Source organism: Chiloscyllium punctatum, chromosome 18, assembly GCF_047496795.1.
Source record: "Chiloscyllium punctatum isolate Juve2018m chromosome 18, sChiPun1.3, whole genome shotgun sequence".
Lineage (NCBI taxonomy): Eukaryota > Metazoa > Chordata > Chondrichthyes > Orectolobiformes > Hemiscylliidae > Chiloscyllium > Chiloscyllium punctatum.
The window spans coordinates 98,629,600-98,651,017 of record NC_092756.1 but is presented as its reverse complement, the minus strand read 5'-3'; the positions used below and the strand labels follow the sequence as shown (position 1 = coordinate 98,651,017).

At 44.5% G+C, this 21,418-nt stretch overlaps 1 protein-coding gene across 1 annotated transcript in view; it reads left to right on the top strand.

Moving 5' to 3' along the window:
* The window catches only part of cacng2a (calcium channel, voltage-dependent, gamma subunit 2a), a 130,001-nt gene extending 112,270 nt beyond the window's left edge, over window positions 1-17,731 (top strand). Inside the window, exon 4 of the mRNA XM_072588906.1 lies at window positions 15,600-17,731. Coding sequence (XP_072445007.1) covers window positions 15,600-16,123 — 524 coding nt within the window. The 3' untranslated portion in view covers window positions 16,124-17,731. The remainder of the gene's footprint in view (window positions 1-15,599) is intronic.
* The last annotated feature ends 3,687 nt before the right edge of the window (window positions 17,732-21,418 follow it).

The window sequence follows — 21,418 nt, the reverse complement described above, 5'->3', positions numbered from 1 at the left end:
GAATTTCTCAACCATTCTGCTAATGCCTAGAATCAGGAAAGATCTGTCAACATCTGTCTCAGCTAGAAAAGGAAGGGTGCCAATGGAGCGAATTCATTTTCTCTGGTTTCGATTTGTGTGTGATATGTTTATCAGCTTCCTAACAGCAGCTAGTGCTGGATTGGTGGTTTTGTACTGTTTGAGTATTGGGCTCATTATGCTGCAGAGTTTTTCCATCATACTCAGTGTATTGTGGGTGAGCTTGGCCTAGTAAGGGTGTGGTTTGTTGGCTTCTTGTGGATAGATTATTGATGAATGGGAGTTTGTTAGCTCAGTTGGGTGGCTGGTTTGTAGAGTAATATCAACAGCACAGGTTCAATTCCTGCTCTGGCTGAGGTTACCATGAAGGACTCTCCTTTTCCCCTTGCCACATGGTGACCCAAAGGTTCAATTCACCACCAGGTGTCTCTCTCTCTCTCACACACACACACACACACTCTCTTACACTGTCTCCCACACACTCTTTCTCACACACACTCTCTCTGTCACACACTCTCTCACACACACACACTCTCTGTCTCACATACATTCTCTCTCTAATGACAGAGCTGCTGTATGCTCCAGTAGGATTATGGTAACTTTACCTTTTGCATTTGTGTGTTCTCTGTTGTATTTACCACTGTATCAGGGGCATGGGCTTTGCTGCTGTAGATGTGGTTGGTTTATTGAGGTGGAATGTCAGGTCTGAAGAGAGAGTTGGGGGGGGGCGATTTATTCATCACTGCTTGTGCTTATTGTAGATTCACTGCCACAAGTTATTTTGGGTATTTTGGATGGGTTTCGTTGTGAAACATTGAGAAGTTTGGAAGTGTATTTGAGTGAGTTTGGGTATTTTTTGAAGCAGGTCATTTATAGGATTTGGAATTGGGCATTTGGCCTTCGGCTGTACTCCAGCAACCAAATAGGGCTTGGTTAGATCAGTTGGCTGGATGGCTGGTCTGAGATATGTAATGGTACCAGTAGCAAAGGGGGCCATTTCATGTAATGGCTGAGGTCATCATGATAGTCCTGCCTCTGCAACCAGGTTCTTTAACAGACACACGGTCACCTGCAAGTTAAACCCACCAGCAACCACCTCTTCCTTTCTCTCTCCCTCTCTCCATCTGGTCTGTCTCATGGGAGAGCAGTGATGGTGATTTTCCAAGTATGGACTCTTTGAGATTTGCAGGAGTATGACAGCATTGGAGTTTCTTCGCAGCCATTGGTCAAGTCATATGATATGAGGCTGATGAAGGGCTCCTGCCTGAAACGATGATTCTCCTGGTCATCGGATGTTGCCTGACCTGCTGTGCTTTTCCAGCACTGCTCTAATTTAGACTCTGATCTCCAGCATCTGCAGTTCTCACTTTCGCCAAGTCACATGATAGATATCCTGTTGGGTTCCTAAACCCTTGTTGTGATGCTCTTCAACTCAAAGGAGCAGCTTCAAGCCTTGGCTGTCAGAGATAACATGCACATATTGTCTCCTTAACATCCTTTCTCTTTGCGGGAGATGATATTATCACTGAACTGTTAACCCAGAAATCCAGGTAATGATCTGGGGGCATGAGTTTGAACCCTGCCCTGGCAAATGGTGAAATTTGGATTCAATAAAATATCTGGAATGATGAGAGCATAATGATGACCATTGCCAATTGGGAAAATCCCAACTGGGTCACTAATGTCCTTTCGGGAAGGAAACTGTCACTCATGCCTGGTCTGACCTACATGTGACTCCAGACCCACAGCAATGGGGTTAACTCTTAACTGCCCTGTGGGCAATAAATGCTGGCCTATCCAGTGATGCCCTCATCCTGTGAATGAATTTTTAAAAATCTGTTTCCCCCTTTCTGTCAGTCATTCCACCTCAGTCTAAATGTTTGTGATCCCTGAAGCTGCAGTGATTGGTCAGATCTATGGGTGATATAACTACACAATACTCGTTCCCCTCCCCCCCCCCCCAGTTTTGCTGTCTGCGGTGACATTCTTGAATCAGACCTCTGAATGGAGCTTGTCAATCTGTTGTGGGACAGTTGCCACCACCAGAGGCAGAAATAGCTCAAACGAAAAGCTCTTTGCTACAAATCCAGAGGTGGAACGTTACTCAAAGACTCTGAAGGCACTCTCAATGTCCCTATGCCTTTCTCCCAAGGTCTCTTTCTTTCTAAAGTCAGGAGCAGCAAGCAAGATTCATTTATACTACATTCTAAAAAGAACAAACCCAATTGTCTACAGAAACATTCTTGGTCCGAACTGATCTTCATTCCTGGTCTCGACATTATCTTCTGGAAAACATGCCTTATCATGTTCTAATAGACAAACAGGCAGTGGAAAAATAGAGAAGAACAGATTGAACTATATTAACCTCTTCATTCTTCATGTCAGATCTATTCAAGGGGAAGTGCGGGAAATTAGGATGATTGGATTTTTCATGGTAGTTATGTCAGTGCAGACTCGATGGGCCGAAGAGCCTATCCTGCTCTGGATGAATCTATGCGAGTGCTTTGTGTTTCCATTTCTGACCAAATTTGAATGTGTTTTCAATGGGCTTGATCAATTTCAGTTAGTATATATGAATCTTGCAGTTAATTTGCTGAGATGGGTTAATTGGTTTGATCAGATTCCTCCCCAGTCCTATAACAGTCTTACCAGAGCCCACAAAGGTTATTGTGACAACGTTAACCTGTTCTTGACCTATTGCCAGCTCTTGACAGAGATGGTTAGCCACACCATTGTCCTCCAAGATCCCTCCACTGTTGTCATGTTGGATAGGATTGCTCCCACCTGATTCCAGGTTTATCTGTTGAGTGGTAGGTGGAGAATCACCTGTGATGGCTTCTCCTGCTGCTCCTGGCATCACTCAATTTCCTCCTGTTCCTATTGATGTTATTATCCACAGACTGTGTGAGTTTCCACGTATACACTGACCACAGTCAACTCTACCTCACCACCATCCCCTCCACCACACCCAGCTCAATCTCTCTGCTAACTGTAAATTACCAGTGTGTTCAGCTGATGATATTTAATACTGATGGATAGAATTTTCATCTATTTAAATATTGGGAAAACTGTGGATCCATTATCTTCAGTATAACCTCAGTCTTTTTAAATGACTGACTCCCAACCTCTCCCTGGGAGCTATCTGGGGCTGAGTAAGACTATTCCCTACATTGATGACATTTTTAACACTGAGTTGAGCTATTGACCTCAAATTTGTACCATTACTAAGATCATCTGACCCCTCTTCATACCTCATCTTTGGTTGAGACCCTCAGTTAAGTCTAGACTCAATTATTTAATCATACTCCTGGCTGGTTGATCTTGAGATCCTGTAAAAGTCTCTTACCCCATCTTAACTTGCTCCAAGTCCAGTTCACCCATCACCCCATCACTGACTGCCACTGACTACAGGGTAAGCATTAGTGCCTCAGTTTAAAATTCCCATCTTTGTCCTCTCGTCTTCTCAAGCCTTGAGTATTCATAGCCCTGACATCTCCTCCAGTCCCACAACCCAACAGATCTTTGCACTCTTCCAGTTCTGGCCTCTTGCACCTCCCTGATTTGAAGTTCTCCAGCACCTTCTGCTGCCTGATGTCCAAAAAGCCCAAGCTCCGGACTCCCCTCTTGAAACCCCTCCAGCCTCACTACCCTTCACTGAGCCTTGCTTTGGGTCACCTGTCCAAACGTCGCCTTCTGGGGCTCAGTCTCTGGTTTTGTCTCATATTCGCTTCTGTGAAACACCTTGGGACGATTTACTAAGTTAAAGGTGCTATATGAATGCGTGGCACTCTATGATTTGGATAGTTAAATCTCTTGATTCCAACTGGATCATATCATACCTGGCACAAACTTAATGCTACTTTGGTCATAGAGTCATAGAGGTCTACAGATTGGAAACAGGCCCTTCAGCCCTACTTGCCTATGCTGCCCCAGTGAAGTAGCTAAAGGCACGGCTGGCATGGGAATGGTTCATGATGTCACTTCTTTCAAAGGGCTGTGTTATTGGCCCTTGCTATCTAATTATATATTCTGTAATTATACAGACATTGCAGTGGGGTAAGTACAGCCTCTGAGGGTGAATCAGCCAATGGCTATCATCTTAAACACATCTGAAGGAATGAGTCCTGAAGAAGATTCAGACTGGACTCAAGACATTAACTCGGTTTCTTTCCTCACAGATGCTGCCACATTTTCTGAGTGTCTCCAGCAATTCCTCTATTTTCATTTCAGATTTCTAGCATCCCCACAAAGGCCGCCTTGCTGATCTTTGAGGAGCCCTATTCTCTCCCTAGTTACCCTTTTAGTCCTTAATGTATTTGTAAAAACCATTTGGATTCTCCTTACCCCTATTTGCCAAAGCTATCTCATGTCCCTTTTTTGCCCTCCTGATTTCCCTCCTACATATACTTCTACTGCCTTTAAACTCTTCTAGGGATTCACTTGATCTATCCTGTCTATACCTGACATATGCTTCCTTCTTTTTCTTAACCAAACCCTCAATTTCTTTAGTCATCCAGAATTCCCTATACCTACCAGCCTTCCCTTTCACCCTGACAGGAATATACTTTCTCTGGATTCTCATTATCTCATTTTTGAAGGCTTCCCATTTTCCAGCCGTCCCTTTACCTGCGAACATCTGCCTCCAATCAGCTTTCGAAAGTTCTTCCCTATACCATCAAAATTGGCCTTTCTCCAATTTAGAACTTCAGCTTTTAGATTGGGTCTATCCTTTTTCATCACTATTTTAAATCTAATAGAATTATAGTCACTGGCCCCAAAGCACTCCCCCCACCAACACTTTAGTCACCTGTCCTGCCTTATTCCCCAAGACTAGGTCAAGTTTTGCACCTTCTCTCGTAGGTACATCCACATAATGAATCAGAAAATTGTCTTGTACACACTTAAGAAATTCCTCTCCATCTAAACCCTTAACACTATGGCAGTCCCAGTCGATGTTTGGAAAGTTAAAATCCCCTACCATAACTACCCTATTATTCTTACAGATAACTGAGATCTCCTTACAAGTTTGTTTCTCAATTTCCCTCTGACTACTGGGGGGGTCTATATAATACAATCCCAATAAGGTGATCATCCCTTTCTTATTTCTCAGTTCCACCCAAATAACTTCCCTGGATGTATTTCCAGGAATATCCTCCCTCCGCACAGCTGTAATGCTATTCCTTATCAAAAATGCCACTCCCCCTCCTCTCTTGCCTCCCTTTCTATCCTTCCTGTAGCATTTGTATCCTGGAACGTTAAGCTGCCAGTCCTGCCCATTCCTGAGCCATGTTTCTGTAATTGCTATGATATCCCAGACCCATGTTCCTAACCATGCCCTGAGTTCATCTGCCTTCCCTGTTAGGCCTCTTTCATTGAAATAAATGCAGTTTAATTTATCAGTCCTATCTTGTTCTCTGCTTTGTTTTTGCCTGACCTGACTGTTTGACTCGCTTCTGTTCTCAACTGTACCATTCCCAGATTGAATCTTTCCTCACTATCTCCCTGCGTCCCACCAAATACCCCTCCCCCCCCCACACCCCGCCACTTTACTAGTTTAAATCCTCCCGAGCAGCTCTAGCAAATCTCCCTGCCAGTATATCAGTCCCCTTCCAATTCAGGTGCAATCATCCTTCTTGTACAGGTAACTTCTGCACCAGAAGAGATTCCAATGGTCCAAAAATGTGAATCCTTCTCCCATACACCAGCTCCTCAGCCATGCATTCATCTGCTCTATCCTCCCATTCCTCACTAGTTCATAACACTGGGAGTAAACCAGATATTACTACCCTCGAGGACCTGCTTTTTAAATTCCTGCCTAACTTTCTATATTTTCCATTAAGAATCTCATCCCTTTTCCCTTTCTATGTCATTGGTACCAATACAGTGACCTCCTGCTGGCCCCTCTCCCCGTGAGAACATTCTGCGTCCTCTCTGAGACATCCTTGATCCTGGCACCAGGGAAACAACACACCAATCTGATTTTTTGCTGCAGGCCACAGAAATGTCTGTCTGTGCCTCTAACTAGAGAGTCCCCTAACATGATTGATTGCTTAGAACCTGATGTATCGTTGTTGCATTACAGCCAGTCTCAATACCAGAAACTTGGCTGTTCGTGCTACATTCCCCTGAAAATCCATCACCCCCTACATTTTCCAAAACAGGACACTTGTTTGAGATGGAGATAGCCACAGGAAACTCCTGCACTAGCTGCCTACCCCTCCTACCTTTCCTGGAGTTAACCCATTTACCTGACTGTATCTGTAGCTTTTCTCCCTTCCTATAAATGCCATTCACCACACCCCAGCTCTTATAAATTCCTCATTGCCTCTAACTGTTGCTCCAACTGATCCATGTGATATGATAGGATTTGCAACCAAAAACACTTCCTGCAGACATGATCATCAGTAACACGGAAACTCTCCCTAAACTCCCACATCCGACAGGAAGAGCATATCACTCCACTAAAGGCCATCTTTGCTCCTTCACAATCTACAGACCCAGAAAATAGCACCGCCTTTTTGCTCTAGAACAGTGCCCCAGGCTAACATTGTTATGTTTTTAAAATTTAATCAAGAGACAGATCTCAATAAAACATATAACCAAAAAAGAATTCACTGTATTCACTACTGTAGACTTACAGCAAGGTTACACATAAAAAGTATGCACTTATCTGTTCCTGTGCTGTGAGCTCTCCCACACAGGTTCCTCCAGGGTCAGCTGTGAATTTTGCTGTTTGTTAATTTTCCCTAGATGCACTCCAAGGTCCAGAGATGCATGAACTCAAACAGCAAAGGCAGTAACTGTGCAGATTCACTGCTGTGTCAGTTAGCAATGTGGGTCTCTTTCTCTCTCTCCCTCACTGACCAAGTGGTAGCTGCCTTTTGTCTGTCTTCCTGCTTTTAAAAGTGCCGTTGTTTTGATCTTTTTTCCCCAAAAGTTTTAAAACAATGCCATGGCATATAAAACAGTAATTGCTGCTCCTGGGATTCGAGGAAATCACCTCCAACACCTAAAATACCTCAAAAAAGGAGCAGCTGTTACAGCCACAATTTTTCCTGTTCTCCATCTTGGATTCCCCAGGAGATGGGGGAGATACCAAATGAGTATTTTGCTGATGTTATGGAGAAGGACATGGAAGATATAGAATGTGGGGAAATAGATGGTGACATCTTGAAAAATGTCCATATTACAGAGGAGGAGGTGCTAGATGTCTTGAAACACATAAAGGTGGATAAATCCCCAGGACCTGATCAGGTGTACCCGAGAACTCTGTGGGAGGCCAGAGAAGTGATTGCTGGGCCTCTTGCTGAGATATTTGTATCATCGATAGTCACAGGTGAGGTGCCAGAAGACTGGAGGTTGGCTAACATGGTGCCACTGTTTAAGAAGGGCGGTAAGGACAAGCCAGGGAATTATAGACCAGTGAGCCTGACCTCAGTGGTGGGCAAGTTGTTGGAGGGAATCCTGAGGGACAGGATTTACATGTATTTGGAAAGGCAAGGACTGATTAGGGATAGTCAACATGGGTTTGTGCATGGGAAATCATGTCTCACAAACTTGATTGAGTTTTTTGAAGAAGTAACTAAGAGGATTGATGAGGGCAGAGCGGTAGATGTGATCTGTATGGACTTCAGTAAGGCATTTGACAAGGTTCCCCGTGGGAGACTGGTGAGCAAGGCTAGACCTCTTGGAACACAGGGGAAACTAGCCATTTGGGTATAGAACTGGCTCGAAGGTAGAAGGTAGAGGGTGGTGGTGGAGGGTTGTTTTTCAGACTGGAGGCCTGTGACCAGTGAAGTGCCACAAGGATCGGTGCTGGGTCCGCAACATTTTGTCATAAATGATTTTGATGCGAGCATAAGAGGGATAGTTAGTAAGTTTCCAGATGACCTCAAGATTGGAGGTGTAGTGGACAGTGAAGAAGTTACCTCAGATTACAACAGGATCTGGACCAGATGGGCCAATGGGCTGAGAAGTGGTGATGGAGTTTAATTCAGATAAATGTGAGGTATTGCATTTTGGGAAAGCAAATCTTAGCAGGACTTATACACTTAATGGTAAGGTCCTGGGGAGTGTTGCTGAACACAGAGACCTTGGAGTGCAGGTTCATAGCTCCTTGAAAGTGGAGTCACAGATAGATAGGATAGTGAAGGCGTTTGGTATGCTTTCCTTTATTGTTCAGAGTATTGAGTACAGGAGTTGGGAAGTCATGTTGTGGCTGTACAGGACATTGGTTAGGCCACTTTTGGAACATTTCATGCAACTCTAGTCTCCTTCCTATTGGAAGGATGTAGTGAAACTTGAAAGGGTTCAGAAAAGATTTACGTGGACGTTGCCAGGATTGGAGGTTTGAGCTACAGGGAGAAGCTGAATAGGCTGAAAATGTTTTCCCTGGAGTGTTGGAGGTTGAGGGGTGACCTTATAGAGGTTTACAAAATCATGAGGGGTATGGATAGGATAAATAGACAAAGTCTTTTCCCTGGCGTAGGGGAGTCCAGAACTAGAGGGCATAGGTTTAGGGTGAGAGGGGAAAGATATAAAAGAGACCTAAGGGGCAACGTTTTCACACAGAGGGTGGTACGTGTATGGAATGAGCTGCCAGAGGAAGTGGTGGAGGCTGGTACAATTACAACATTTGAAAGACATCTGGATGGGTATATGAATAGGAAGGGTTTGGAGGGATATGGGCCGGGTGCTGGCAGGTGGGACTAGAATGGGTTGGGATATCTGGTTGGCATGGACAGGTTGGACCGAAGGGTCTGTTTCTGTGCTGTACATCTCTATGACTGTATCTGCCATATTTTACTTTGACCGAATTGCTGTCCTGCACCCCATGTTTGGCATTAAAGTGGGGAAACTGTACTGTAGTGTTGTGGACGGTCAGTCTCGGCTATGATCCAGCTTCTAGACACTGGGTTTTAGGAAAGGTGTGAGGGATCAGAAGGAGACTGACCAGAATTATCCCAGGGATGAGGGAGTTCAACACCAAGTTTAGAGTGGGGATGCTAGCATAGTTCTCCTCACAGCAAGGAGTGGGTGGTGTAAAAGATTATAACAAGTGTAAATAAAATAGATACAGAAAAGCTGTCTGTAGCAGTTGATAGCAGAGGACTCGAGCTTAGAGACTTAGGGTTTTGGTCAGGAGAAGCCAAAGGAAGGTATGGAGTAACTTTATTTATCTGGAATAGTGAGCTGGAATTTTTTGTTGAAGAAAGGGGATGAAGTAGAGATGATCAATGATTTCGAAAGAATACAGGATGGGCGTCTGAGGGAAATAAACATGTCGGGGCTACAGAGGTAGAGCAAGTGGAATGGGAGTGGCTGGATAGTCTGACAGAGAGAATAGGTCCATCACCTCATGCTGTGCGGAAGGATATTATCACAGTGGAGAGGGTTCAGACGAGATTTAGCAGGACGCTGCCATGTATGGAAAGTTTGAGCTATAAGGAAAGGCTGGATAGGCTGGAACTTTTTACACTGGAAATGGGAGGTTGAGAGGTGACCTTATAAAAGTTTATAAAATAATGAGAGGTATACATAGGGTTAATGGGAGTTGTCTCTTCCCTAGGATGGGGGATTTTAAGAATAGTTGGCACATTTTTAAGGTGAGAGGAGAGAAATTTGAAAAAGACACGAGGGCCAAATCTTTTTACACAGAGGATGGTTCGCAAGTGGAATGAACATCGTAAGGAAGTGGTAGATGTGGGTACAATTACAACATTCAAAAGACATCTGGATAAGTACATGAATAGGAAAGGATTTGGAGGGATACGGGCCAGGAGCAGGCAGGTGGGGACTAGTTTAGTTTGGGATTATGGTCAGTGTGGACTGGTTGGGCCAAAAGTTCTGTTTCTGTGCTGTATGACTCTATGGCATCCAAAAGCACTTTGCGGTCAATGAAATGTTGGCAGGAAGATGGGGGAGATGGGGGGCACAGGGGGGGTGTAGCAGCCCGTTTGTCAACTGCAAGTCCTTGCAGGGTAGTGAGGAGTTCAGGTGCTCACTGTCCATGTTAGCAACGAAAGCTCAGTGGCCAGGAAACGAGGAGGAACAGTCTCTGCTCTCTGCACTCGAGGATTTGCAGATGCATCAGTAAGCAACACTTTCACTCTCTGCTCCTTACATGGCTCACGTGAAGTAATTTGATCCCTCAGTAAATAAGCTCAGCTCCTGCAGTGAGAATAGGTGTTAAACAGCAAGTTTCAGTCCACCTCCACTAATTGCAGCTAGTGTTACTCACATATCAATATAACGCAGGCGTATGGGGAGAGGTGATAGCTGATTGATATCCTCAATCTGACACTATTTATCCTAACAAGAGTGTGATTTAATTATTCATCTTCATATGGTGGCTTCAGTGGCTTCAGTGTGCAACACAGTCACTGAATGATACAGGGATTTCAAACTGTTCCCACTGCACGTGTCAGTATTTATACAAGGTCTCTGAGGAGTGGGCCAGAAATTAGTGAGTCTCAGGGAGTGTGTCGGTATTTACAGGGGGGTCCTTGGGGGTGGGGGGGGGAGTGGGTCAGTGTTTACAGGAGGGAGTCCCCAGGGGGAGTGGGTCAGTGTTTACAGAGGGGCCTGTGGGTGGGGAGGGGGTGGGGGGTGGAGTGTGTCAGTGTTTACAGGGGGGGGGTCCCTGGGGGGGGGAGTGTGTCAGTATTTACAGGGTGGTCCGGGGGGGGGGGGGAGTGGGTCAGTGTTTATGGGGGGGGTCCCTGGGGGGGGAGTGTGTCAGTATTTACAGGGTGGTCCCCGGGGGGAGTGGGTCAGTGTTTACAGGGGGGGGTCCCCCAGGGGGAGTGTGTCAGTGTTTACAGGGGGGGGGTCCCCCAGGGGGAGTGTGTCAGTGTTTACAGGGGGGGTCCCTGGGGGGGGAGTGTGTCAGTGTTTACAGGGGGGGTCCCTGGGGGGGGAGTGTGTCAGTACTTACAGGGTGGTCCCCGGGGGGGGAGTGGGTCAGTGTTTACAGGGGGGGGTCCCCCAGGGGGAGTGTGTCAGTGTTTACAGGGTGGTCCCCGGGGGGGGGGGGAGTGTGTCAGTGTTTACAGGGGGGGGTCCCCCAGGGGGAGTGTGTCAGTGTTTACAGGGGGGGTCCCTGGGGGGGGGAGTGTGTCAGTGTTTACAGGGGGGTCCCTGGGGGGGGGAGTGTGTCAGTATTTACAGGACATTGACCCTTTCCGTTCTGAAACACACAGTTCACTGACTGCAGTCATTGCACAGGAATGTCTCTGGGATTTGTTTTCATTTGAGGAAAGGCCTGAACATTGTATGGACAGGCAGAAACAAGGACCTGCATTTCTGTAGCACCTCTCACCATTGTGACTTACAGCCAGTGAAATGCTGCTTGACCTACTATCACCATTTTGTCGTAGGAAGCCCAGTGGGTGATCTGTGCACAGCAAGATCCCACAATCAGCAGTGTGAGAATGATCAGATAAGCTGATTCATGACGTGGGATGTGAGTGAGGTCCTCACTGGGACATTGGGGAACACTCAAGCATCTCCTTGTGTCCGAGCAGCATCCTTGAGATTTTCAGGAATGTTGTGAGGGGGCTGACCGGCTTTCAGACAAATGGCAGACAGTGCAGTAGTGCCCAAGTCCTGCACTGTGCAGGAGGGTCCAGGTGGTGACCTGGATCCACAGTCCTCAGGTATCATACAGAGAGACCCACTGAGCCATGGAAACATCCACCTCCTCTTGCCTGGCTTAGCTTTGACGAGGGCAAATAGAACTCTGAGAATTAAAGATAGATATGGCAGAGCAGAAGGCCATTCAGCCTTCTGTGTCCGTGCTAGCTCTTGGAGAAGAGGTACGCAATTAGTCTCACTTCTCCCTGTTAGTCACAAAGCTGAATAGCACAGAAACAGGCTTCAGTCCAAGTCGTCCAAGCCAACCAGATATCTTGAACTAATCTAGTCCCATTTGCCAGCATTTGACCCATATCTCTCTAAATCCTGAGAACAGAGAACATAGAACAGTACAGCGCAATACAGGCCCTTCGGCCCTTGATGTTGCACCGACCTGTGGAACCAATCTGATGCCCATGTAACCTACACTATTCCATTATCACCCATATGTTTATCCAATGTCCATTTAAATGCCCTTAAAGTTGGCGAGTCTACTACTGTTGCAGGCAGTGTGTTCCATGCCCCTGAGTAAAGGAACTACCTCTGACATCTATCCTATATCTATCACCCCTTAATTTAAACCTATGTCCCCTTGTGCTAGCCATCACCATCTGAGGAAAAAGGCTCTCCCTGTCCACCCTATCTAACCCTCTGATTATCTTGTATGTCTCTATTAAGTCACCTCTCAACCTTCTTCTCTCCAACGAAAACAGCCTCAAGTCCCTCAAGGCTTTCCTCGTAAGACCTTCCCTCCATACCAGGCAACATCTTAGTAAATCTCCTCTGAACCCTTCCCAATGCTTCCACATCCTTCCTGTAATGCGGTGCCCAGAACTATACACAATACTCGTCACTACTGACCCTATAACCACGCCTGGTGTCACTACTGACCCTATAACCACGCCTGGTGTCACTAATGACCCTATAACCACGCCTGGTGTCACTAATGTGACCGTACAGCTGCAGCATGACCTCATGATTCTGAAACTCAATCTCTCTACTAATTAAAGCTAACACACTGTATGCCTTCTTAACAATCCTATCAACCTGGGTGGCAACATTCAGGGATCTATATAACTGGACACCGAGATCTCTTTGCTCATCTACATTACCAAGAATCTTACGATTAGCCAAGTATTCTGCATTCCTGTTACTCCCTCCAAAGTGAATCACCTCACACTTTTCTGCATTAAACTCCATTCGCCACCTCTCAGCCCAGCTCTGCAGCTTATCAATGTCCCTCTGTAATCTACAACATCCTTCAGTACTATCCCCAACTCTACTGACCTTAGTGTTATCTGAAAATGTACTAACCCATCCTTCAATGTTCTCATCCAGGTCATTTATAAAAATGACAAACAGCAGTGGACCCAAAACTAGCATTATCCCACTAGTAACTGAACTCCAGGATGACCGTTTCCCATCAGCCATCACCCTCTGTCTTCTTTCAGCTAGCCAATTTCTGATCCAACCTGCGAAATCACCCTCAGTCCCATGCCTCTGTATTTTGTGCAATAGCTTACCATGGGGAACATTATCAAACGCCTTACTGAAATCCATATACACCACATCAACTGTTTTACCCTCATCTACCTGTTTGGTCACCTTCTCAAACAACTCAATAAGGTTTGTGAGGCACGACCTACCCTTCACAAAACCGTGTTGACTATCCCTAATCAACATATTCCTTTCTAGATGATTATAAATCCTATCTCTTATAACCTTTTCCAACACTTTACCTATAACCGAAGTAAAGCTCACTGGTCTATACTTACCAGGGTTGTCTCTACTCCCCTTCTTGAATAAGGAAACAACATTTGCTATACTCCAGTCTTCTGGCACTCTTCCTGGAGACAATGACAACATAAAGATCAAAGGCAAAGTCTCGGCAATCTCCTCTCTGGCTTCCCAGTGAATCCTCGGATAAATTCCATCTGGCCCAGGGGACTTACCTATTTTTACATTTTCCAGAATTGCTAACACCTCCTCGTTGTGAACCTCAATCCCATTTGGTCTAGTAGCCTGTATCTCAGTATTCTCCTCAACAACATTGTCTTCCCCTATCTCCTCTGACTCCACGCACAACTTCCCATTACTGTCCTTGATTGCCCCTAATCTTACTCTAGTCATTCTTTTATTCCTGACATACTTATAGAAAGCTTAGGGTTTTCCTTGATCCTATCCACCAATGAGTTCTCATGTCTCCTCCTGGCTCTTCTTTGCTCTCTCTTTAGGTCTTTCCTGGCTAACCTCTAACTCTCAAGCACCCTAACTGAACCTTCACATCTCATCCTAATATAAGCCTCTTCCTTCCTCTTGACAAGAGATTCAACTTCCTTAGTAAACCACGGCTCCCACGCTTGACAACAACCCCCCTCCTGACAGGTATATACTTATCAAAGACACACAATAGCTGTTCCTTGAATAAGCTCCATATTTCAATTGTGCCCATCCCCTGCAGTTTCCTTCCCCATCCTATGCACCTAAATCTTGCCTAATCACATGGTATTTGCCTTTCCCCAGCTATAACTCTTGCCCTGTTGTGTATACCTATCCCATTCCATCACTAAAGTAAACATAACCGAATTGTGGTCACTATCACCAAAGTGCTCACTATGTCCAAATCTAATATCTGCCCAGGTTCATTACCCAGTACCAAATTGAAAGTGGCCTCACCCCTTGTTGGCCTGTCTACATACTGTGTAAGGAAACCCTCCTGCACCCATTGGACAAAAACTGAACCGTCTAAAGGACTTGGAAAGTTAAAGTCCCCCATAACAACTCCTTTGTTGCCACCGCTCCTATTCAGAATCATCTTTGCTATCCTATCCTCTACATTTCTGGAACTATTTGGAAACCTATAGAAAACTCCCAACAGGGTGACCTCTCCTTTCCTGTTTCTAACCTCAGCCCATACTACCTCAATAGACGAGTCCTCAAACGTCTTTTCTGCAAACGTAATACTGTCCTTGACTAATATTGCTACACCTCCCCCTCTTTTACCATCTTCTTTGCTCTTACTGAAACATCTAAATCCCAGAACCTGCAACAACCATTCCGGTCCCTGCTCTATCGATGTCTCCAAAATGGCCACAACATTGAAATCCCAGGTACCATCCCATGCTGCAAGTTCACCCACCTTATTCCGGATGCCTCCTGACAAATCCTATTCATATACTCATCCAGATGTCTTTGAAATGTAATTGTACCAAACTCCACCACTTCCTCTGGCAGCTCACTTCATGCGTGCACTACCCTCTGCATGAGAAAGTTGTTCCTTAGGCCCCTTTTAAATCTTTCCCTTCTCACTGTAAACCTTTGCCCTCTAGCTTTGGACTCCTCCACCCCAGGAAAAAGACTTTGGCTATTTACCCTATCCGTTCCCCTCATGATTTTATAAACCTCTTTAAGGTCACCCAGTGAAAACTGTCCCAGGCTATTCAGCCTCTTCCTATAGTTCAAACCCTCCAACCCTGACAACATCCCTATTAAAGGAGGCAAGTGCCCAGTGGTATTATAGGTAGACTATTAATCCAGGGACCCAGATAATGTTCAAACTCTATCATGGCATGTGGTGGAATTTGTTTTCAATAAAAATCTACAATTAAGAGCCTAATAATGACTGTACATTTAAGGCCCACCTGGTTAACTAATGTCCATCCTTACCCAATCTGGAATACATGTGACTCCAGACCCACAGCAATGGGGTTGACTCTTGACTACCCTCTGGGCAATTAGGGATGGCTAGTGACCCACTCATTCTGTGAATGAATTGAACAAAAACAATTCTGAACGTTTCACCTTTCCTATAGCAGGGAGACCAGAACCAAAACTGGCCTCACCAATGTCTTCTTCGTGCTTAACCTTGAATTTGAACCTCTCCCTCCCTCTCAGCGTTTTGAATATCAATGATCTGTATCGTATTTATGTTCCTGTTGCCCCCCCAGGTTTGAGTAATATCATTGGCATCATAGTGTACATATCTGCCAACGCTGGAGACCCAGCCAAAAGCGACTCCAAAAAGAACAGTTACTCCTATGGATGGTCGTTTTACTTTGGAGCTTTTTCCTTTATCATCGCTGAGATGGTGGGAGTGTTAGCAGTCCATTTGTTCATTGACAGACACAAACAGATCCGGGCCGGGGCCAGATCCGCAGATTACCTGCAATCCTCGGCAATCACCCGCATCCCCAGTTACCGGTACCGTTACCGGCGGCGCAGTCGGTCGAGTTCCCGGTCCACGGAACCCTCGCACTCCAGGGATGCCTCGCCGGTCGGTCTCAAAGGTTTCAACACGCTGCCCTCCACTGAGATCTCCATGTACACTCTCACCAGAGACCCCCTGAAGACCACTAGCTCCTACAACTCTGAGCGTGACCACAACTTCCTACAGGTTCACAACTGCATTCAGAAAGAGCTGAAGGATTCTTTACATACGAATACAGCCAACCGCAGAACAACTCCTGTATAAAACCCAGGACGCTATAGAAAGAGGGACAGAGAGAGAGAGAGAGAAAGAGAGAACAAAACAGAGGAACAACAACAAAAAAATTAATAATTTACAAAAAAAAATATTAAAAGTTATTGCATGAAAACCCAATTCCATTGCAAAAAAAAATGCAAAAGTTACTTTGTCAAAAAAAGATTTTAAAATCTAAAACGAGGAGGATAAAGAGAGGGGGAGATGTGATGAAGCAGAAAGCCTGAAATTCTGCAAGAGGATGGATTGACGAGAGAGAGAGAGTGTGAGAGGGACAAATAGGAAGAGGGATTTTTTTGTTCATTTTCTCAAATGAATTTAAAATGCCATTTATCGTCGACTTTTTTGTTTTTCGTAACTATTGTTTCCCTGACGAGAATGGGAGGCGATGCTTTTCGTTAAAAGGTCGTGAGCTTGCTGAACAGTTTAAACATATTTTAAAAGAACAAAAAGGACACATCCATTCTTTACGACAACAACAAAATCTGGAGGATTTGAAAACAAAACACAGGACTGGAACAACATCAAATGTCAGTTTTTTTAATTTTGCTCGGCCATTGAATGAAATGATCATTTATCAAAGGAAATTGGAACATTAACAAAGAAAATATATGTATTCTTTAGAAAAACTAAAGACATTTTATTGGTGTGTGGCAAGCTATGGATTTGAGAAATTTGCATGTGATGATAATGACGCTCCTCTTCCGACCAAAAAAAAACTCAAATCAAGAATTTCAAAACAAGAAATTTTTTTAACGATTTCAATTATTATTTAAGAAAAACAAAATGATAAAAATGGAATGGAATTTTGTGTGGAGCAGGAATGGAGAGGGTTTGGGAGAAACGAGAAGTAATCAGCTTTTATTTCCAAAAGTTTCCTAATTTTGGTCCAACTTTAGGATGCCCGTGGCAATTGTTTGAAGGTGCGAGGATGGACTGAAAGAGGGGAGCGAGAGAGAGAGAGAGAGACGGGGGAAAGCTGGGCGAGATGGTATGTTTACCCTCTCTAAAATCAGGAAACTCTATTGTGCGAGTGTGAAACTGTGGTGTTTAATTCATTTCATGCCAAATTTAAAAAAAAATCAAAAAAATTTAAAAAAAATGAAATAAAATCTACCAAAAAAAAGCTTTCATATATTTTATTTTCAAAACTAAAAAAAGACATTTTCTATGGTTTGAACAAGGAATTTAAAAAAAAGAAAATTAAATTCAAACATCCGATACATCCACAATGGAATATTTTAAATATGGTTTAACAAAAAAAAAGGATTCATTGTGGGATCCACTAGAAATATTTAAGAGAATTGACAGATTAATTTTAAGCTGAGATGATCGTACAATGGAAGAGCTTTTAAACATTAATAAAAATACTGTCAGCGAAGTGGAGAATCTCGGCATGCCAAAATCACAATCCTTCTTTTTCCCAAATAATGATTTCCAGAATCAAAACCTGATTGAGTTGTGGGAAAGAGAATGGGACCTGGTTATCTTGTACAATTCACTTCACTGGAAGAAATCAAAACCCATCGATTTAACTCAATTGTTACAATTATTTTCTTTTTTTGTTTGCAGACTGTTAAAAAAACCTGAGACATTCAAATAAACACTTTTATAAGAAGTTTGCACTTTAATTGTTTATTTCGATGTAAATGTTTCCCGAACTTATTCACAGCAGATGTCCACATCTGGTTATCTAGGGGACAGGGGCAGAAGTGGGAATTGTCGGGTGCTAATGCTGAGATGGGTGAATAAGGCAGCATCTGATCATTTCAGACAAAGCTAAATTGTTTGGCAGGTCAGCATGTAAGCTCGTCTTACACTAGCTACAAAATCCCCAACTATCAAATGCTCCAACCTTTCTCTTTCATGGTTTCTGATTTCTATTTGTTTTGTTGATGGGTCGGGAAGTTGGGCACTTAGACCAACCCACACCATGATGACAGAATGATTTGCCAGGGTCGTTTCGGCTGAGAGTCAATCACATTGTGTCACTAGCCTGAGTTAGGATCACTCCTGAAAGAACATGTATGAACCAGATGGGTTTTAATATTTGCTAATAATATTTTATTTCTCTCTTCACCATTTTAATCCATCTGTCCTTTTGTTATTGCACATTATCCTATCACCATCTCCCCTCCTTCATGGTTTTCTCCTTTTGTCCCTCATTTCCGCTTCTTTTCCTCTTATTCTCATTTCTGTCTCCTCCTTCAGTGTCTCCCCTTTCATTTCTTTGTGACTTCCCGTAGTAATGACCCTGCAAGCCCTGGTTGTGACTGGGGAGCAGCATTAACATGGGGATATGGTCGGGATTCTGAACATGAATTCAATTCTCACCACTGAGATTTCAAAAACTTAGAGAGAATGGGCTACAATCATTAAAAGTAACCGTTAAACTGTTGGATTGTCAGAAAACCCCAAATGGTTCATCAGTGTTCTTTAGGAAAGGTAACCTGTTGTTGTCTAAATGTGACTGCAGCAATACAGCAGCTAATGTCAACATTCCACAAACAGTATCAAAATGATGAGCAGATCATTAGCTTTCGTTGATGTCAATTGGTTGGACCGAAGTTCTGTTTCTGTGCTGGATGACTCTATGACTCTAATCGAGAGATAAATAGTACCCAAGCAAGTGAGAGAGGGTCCCCCTGCTTTCCTTTGAAATGGTATCACACAGGGTCTTTGATATCCACCTGAGAGAGAAAGAGGGTCTTAACTTTCAGTCTCATCTGAAAGACAGTGCGGCACACCCTCAGCACTGACCCTCTGACAGTGCAGCACTCCCTCGGCACTGACCCTCTGACAGTGCGGCACTCCCTCAGCACTGACCCTCTGACAGTGCGGCATTCCCTCGGCACTGACCCTCTGACAGTGAGGCACTCCCTCGGCACTGACCCTCTGACAGTGAGGCACTCCCTCGGCACTGACCCTCCGACAGTGCGGCACTCCCTCAGCACTGACCCTCCAACAGTGAGGCACTCCCTCGGCACTGACCCTCCGGCAGTGTGGCACTCCCTCAGCACTGACCCTCCAACAGTGCGGCGCTCCCTCAGCACTGACCCTCCGACAGTGCAGCACTCCCTCAGTACTGATCCTCCGACAGTGCAGCACTCTCTCAGTGTTGCTCCGGGAGTGTTGGCCTGGATGTTGTATTCAGGTTTCTGGGGGGACCTTTGCACTTATAACTCAGATGTGAGAATGGTAGCTTCCCAGCAGCTTGACAGAATTACCTCTCGATGCCTTTGACCAAGTCAGAGCACAGACTGTCGAGAGAGACCCCCACCCGAGCAACCTCCAGGAGTTTTCAGCTCCAGTGTTTCTAGGTCAAATGAATGAAAATGGGTTTTTCGAACCTGGAAACTGGAGGGGACAGTTTTGTACGTCGCATGGTGATTGCTCAGAGTCAAGAGGGTGCTGAAGAAACCCCTGATGATTCCTTTGATCTTTTTTGGGGATGGGGAGAGTGAGCTGGAGGTTGAAGCATGCTCAAAGAGGACAAGAAAAGAAGAAATAATTTTAAAAATCCCTCAACACCAGGTTATAGTCCAACAGGTTTAATTTGAAGCACTAACTTTCGGAGCGACGCTCCTTCACACAACCACCTGATGAAGGAGCGACACTCTGAAAGCTAGCGCTTCCAAATAAACCTGTTGGAGTATAACCTGGTGTTGTGGGATTTTTAACTTTGTCCACCCCAGTCCAACACCGGCATCTCCAAATTGTGAAGAAGTAATGTTTAAAATACAGGAAATTCCCAGATTTCCTCTAACTTGTGAAACCTGAATAAGGTTGGCTGTGACACAGTGCACCTTTGCCCTGTTTTAAAGGTAATGTTCAGTTTTGGGCCAACCGCATAGAGAGGAAGAAAGGAACAGGAGGAGGCCACTCAGCCCCTCTAACTTCGTGCCATTCAATTTGATGATCGACGGAGGGTATTTTAACTTCACCTATTCACCCATATTGATTCCATTGCACTTAATTCCATTGTCTCATAAAAGTCTGACAATCTTGAGTTTATTTTTTTTTAAATTAAGATGGTTATTTTTGGGGAGAGAATTCCAATTTCCACTCCCGCTTTGTGTAAGAAAGTGCTTCCTGATATAATTCTGGTTCTCATTTTGACTTCCCTAATTACCTATTCTATTGTGTACCTCTGGAGCAGGTAGGACTAGAACCTGGCTCTCCTGGCTCAGAGGTACGGACACTGGCACTGAGCCACAAGAGCCCTCAAGCTCTGACCTGAGCCTGCCATCAGTGGGAATAATGTTTTTTTTTCTCTTTCTGCTTGATCATAGCCTATAATCATCTTAAACACCTTGATAAGATTGCACCTGAACTTTCTATATGAGGGAATACAGGCCAAGTCCACTTAATCTGTCCTTAATCAGATCCTTTTACCTCTGGTGTCACCCCAGCGAATGTGCATCGCACCCCACCTCCAACGTCAAGTTCTCCCACCTGAGAGAACTGAAACCAGTGAAGATTCCATTGGGACGTGACTTTATTTGGTAACAGTGTATCTACTGCCCATTTGTATTCCTGCAGACTGGAGATAATGATTAATATTCTATTAACCTTTTTCAATGGTTTGTAACATATTCACTGGAGATTACTGATTAACAAGAACAGGAAAAGCTGGAGAAGCTCAGCAGGTGTAGCAAAATCTGTACAGAGACAGAAAGAGAACATTTCAGAACTGACAAAGGATGGAAATGGAAGAGTTTTAAACTAGGGACGGGAACATGACGACCAAAGAATCAGCTCTGTGATAGGGTGGAGACAGGAGACAACAAAAACTTTCACGATTCAACGGCCAAAGAGAGGAGTAATGAAGAGAATGAGGAAACAACAGCTATATCCAAATGAAGTGTGAATTCATTCATTAAAAAAGAATCTGAACATAACATGAAGGGAGAAGGAAAGAAATTGTATGAAGACCTATCCAGAGTGAGAAGTTAAAGAACCACATGGAACAAGAGGAGGCAGTGGCTCTGATCCAAAGTTGCTGAACTCAATGTTGTGTCAGAAGGCAGTGCAGAGCTGAATCAAAAGATGAGAGACTGTTTCTCACCATTGGCGTTTGCAGGGGCACTGCAGCAGGCAAAGGACAGACATGTCAGAGAGTGGCAGGAAAGGATTTGTATCATTGATACTCACAGGTGGGGTGCCAGAGGTTGAGTAACATGGTGCCGCTATTTAAGAAAAGTGGTAAGGACAAGCCAGGGAACTATAGACCGATGAGCCTGACCTCGGTGGTGGGCAAGTTGTTGGAGGGAATCCTGAGGGACA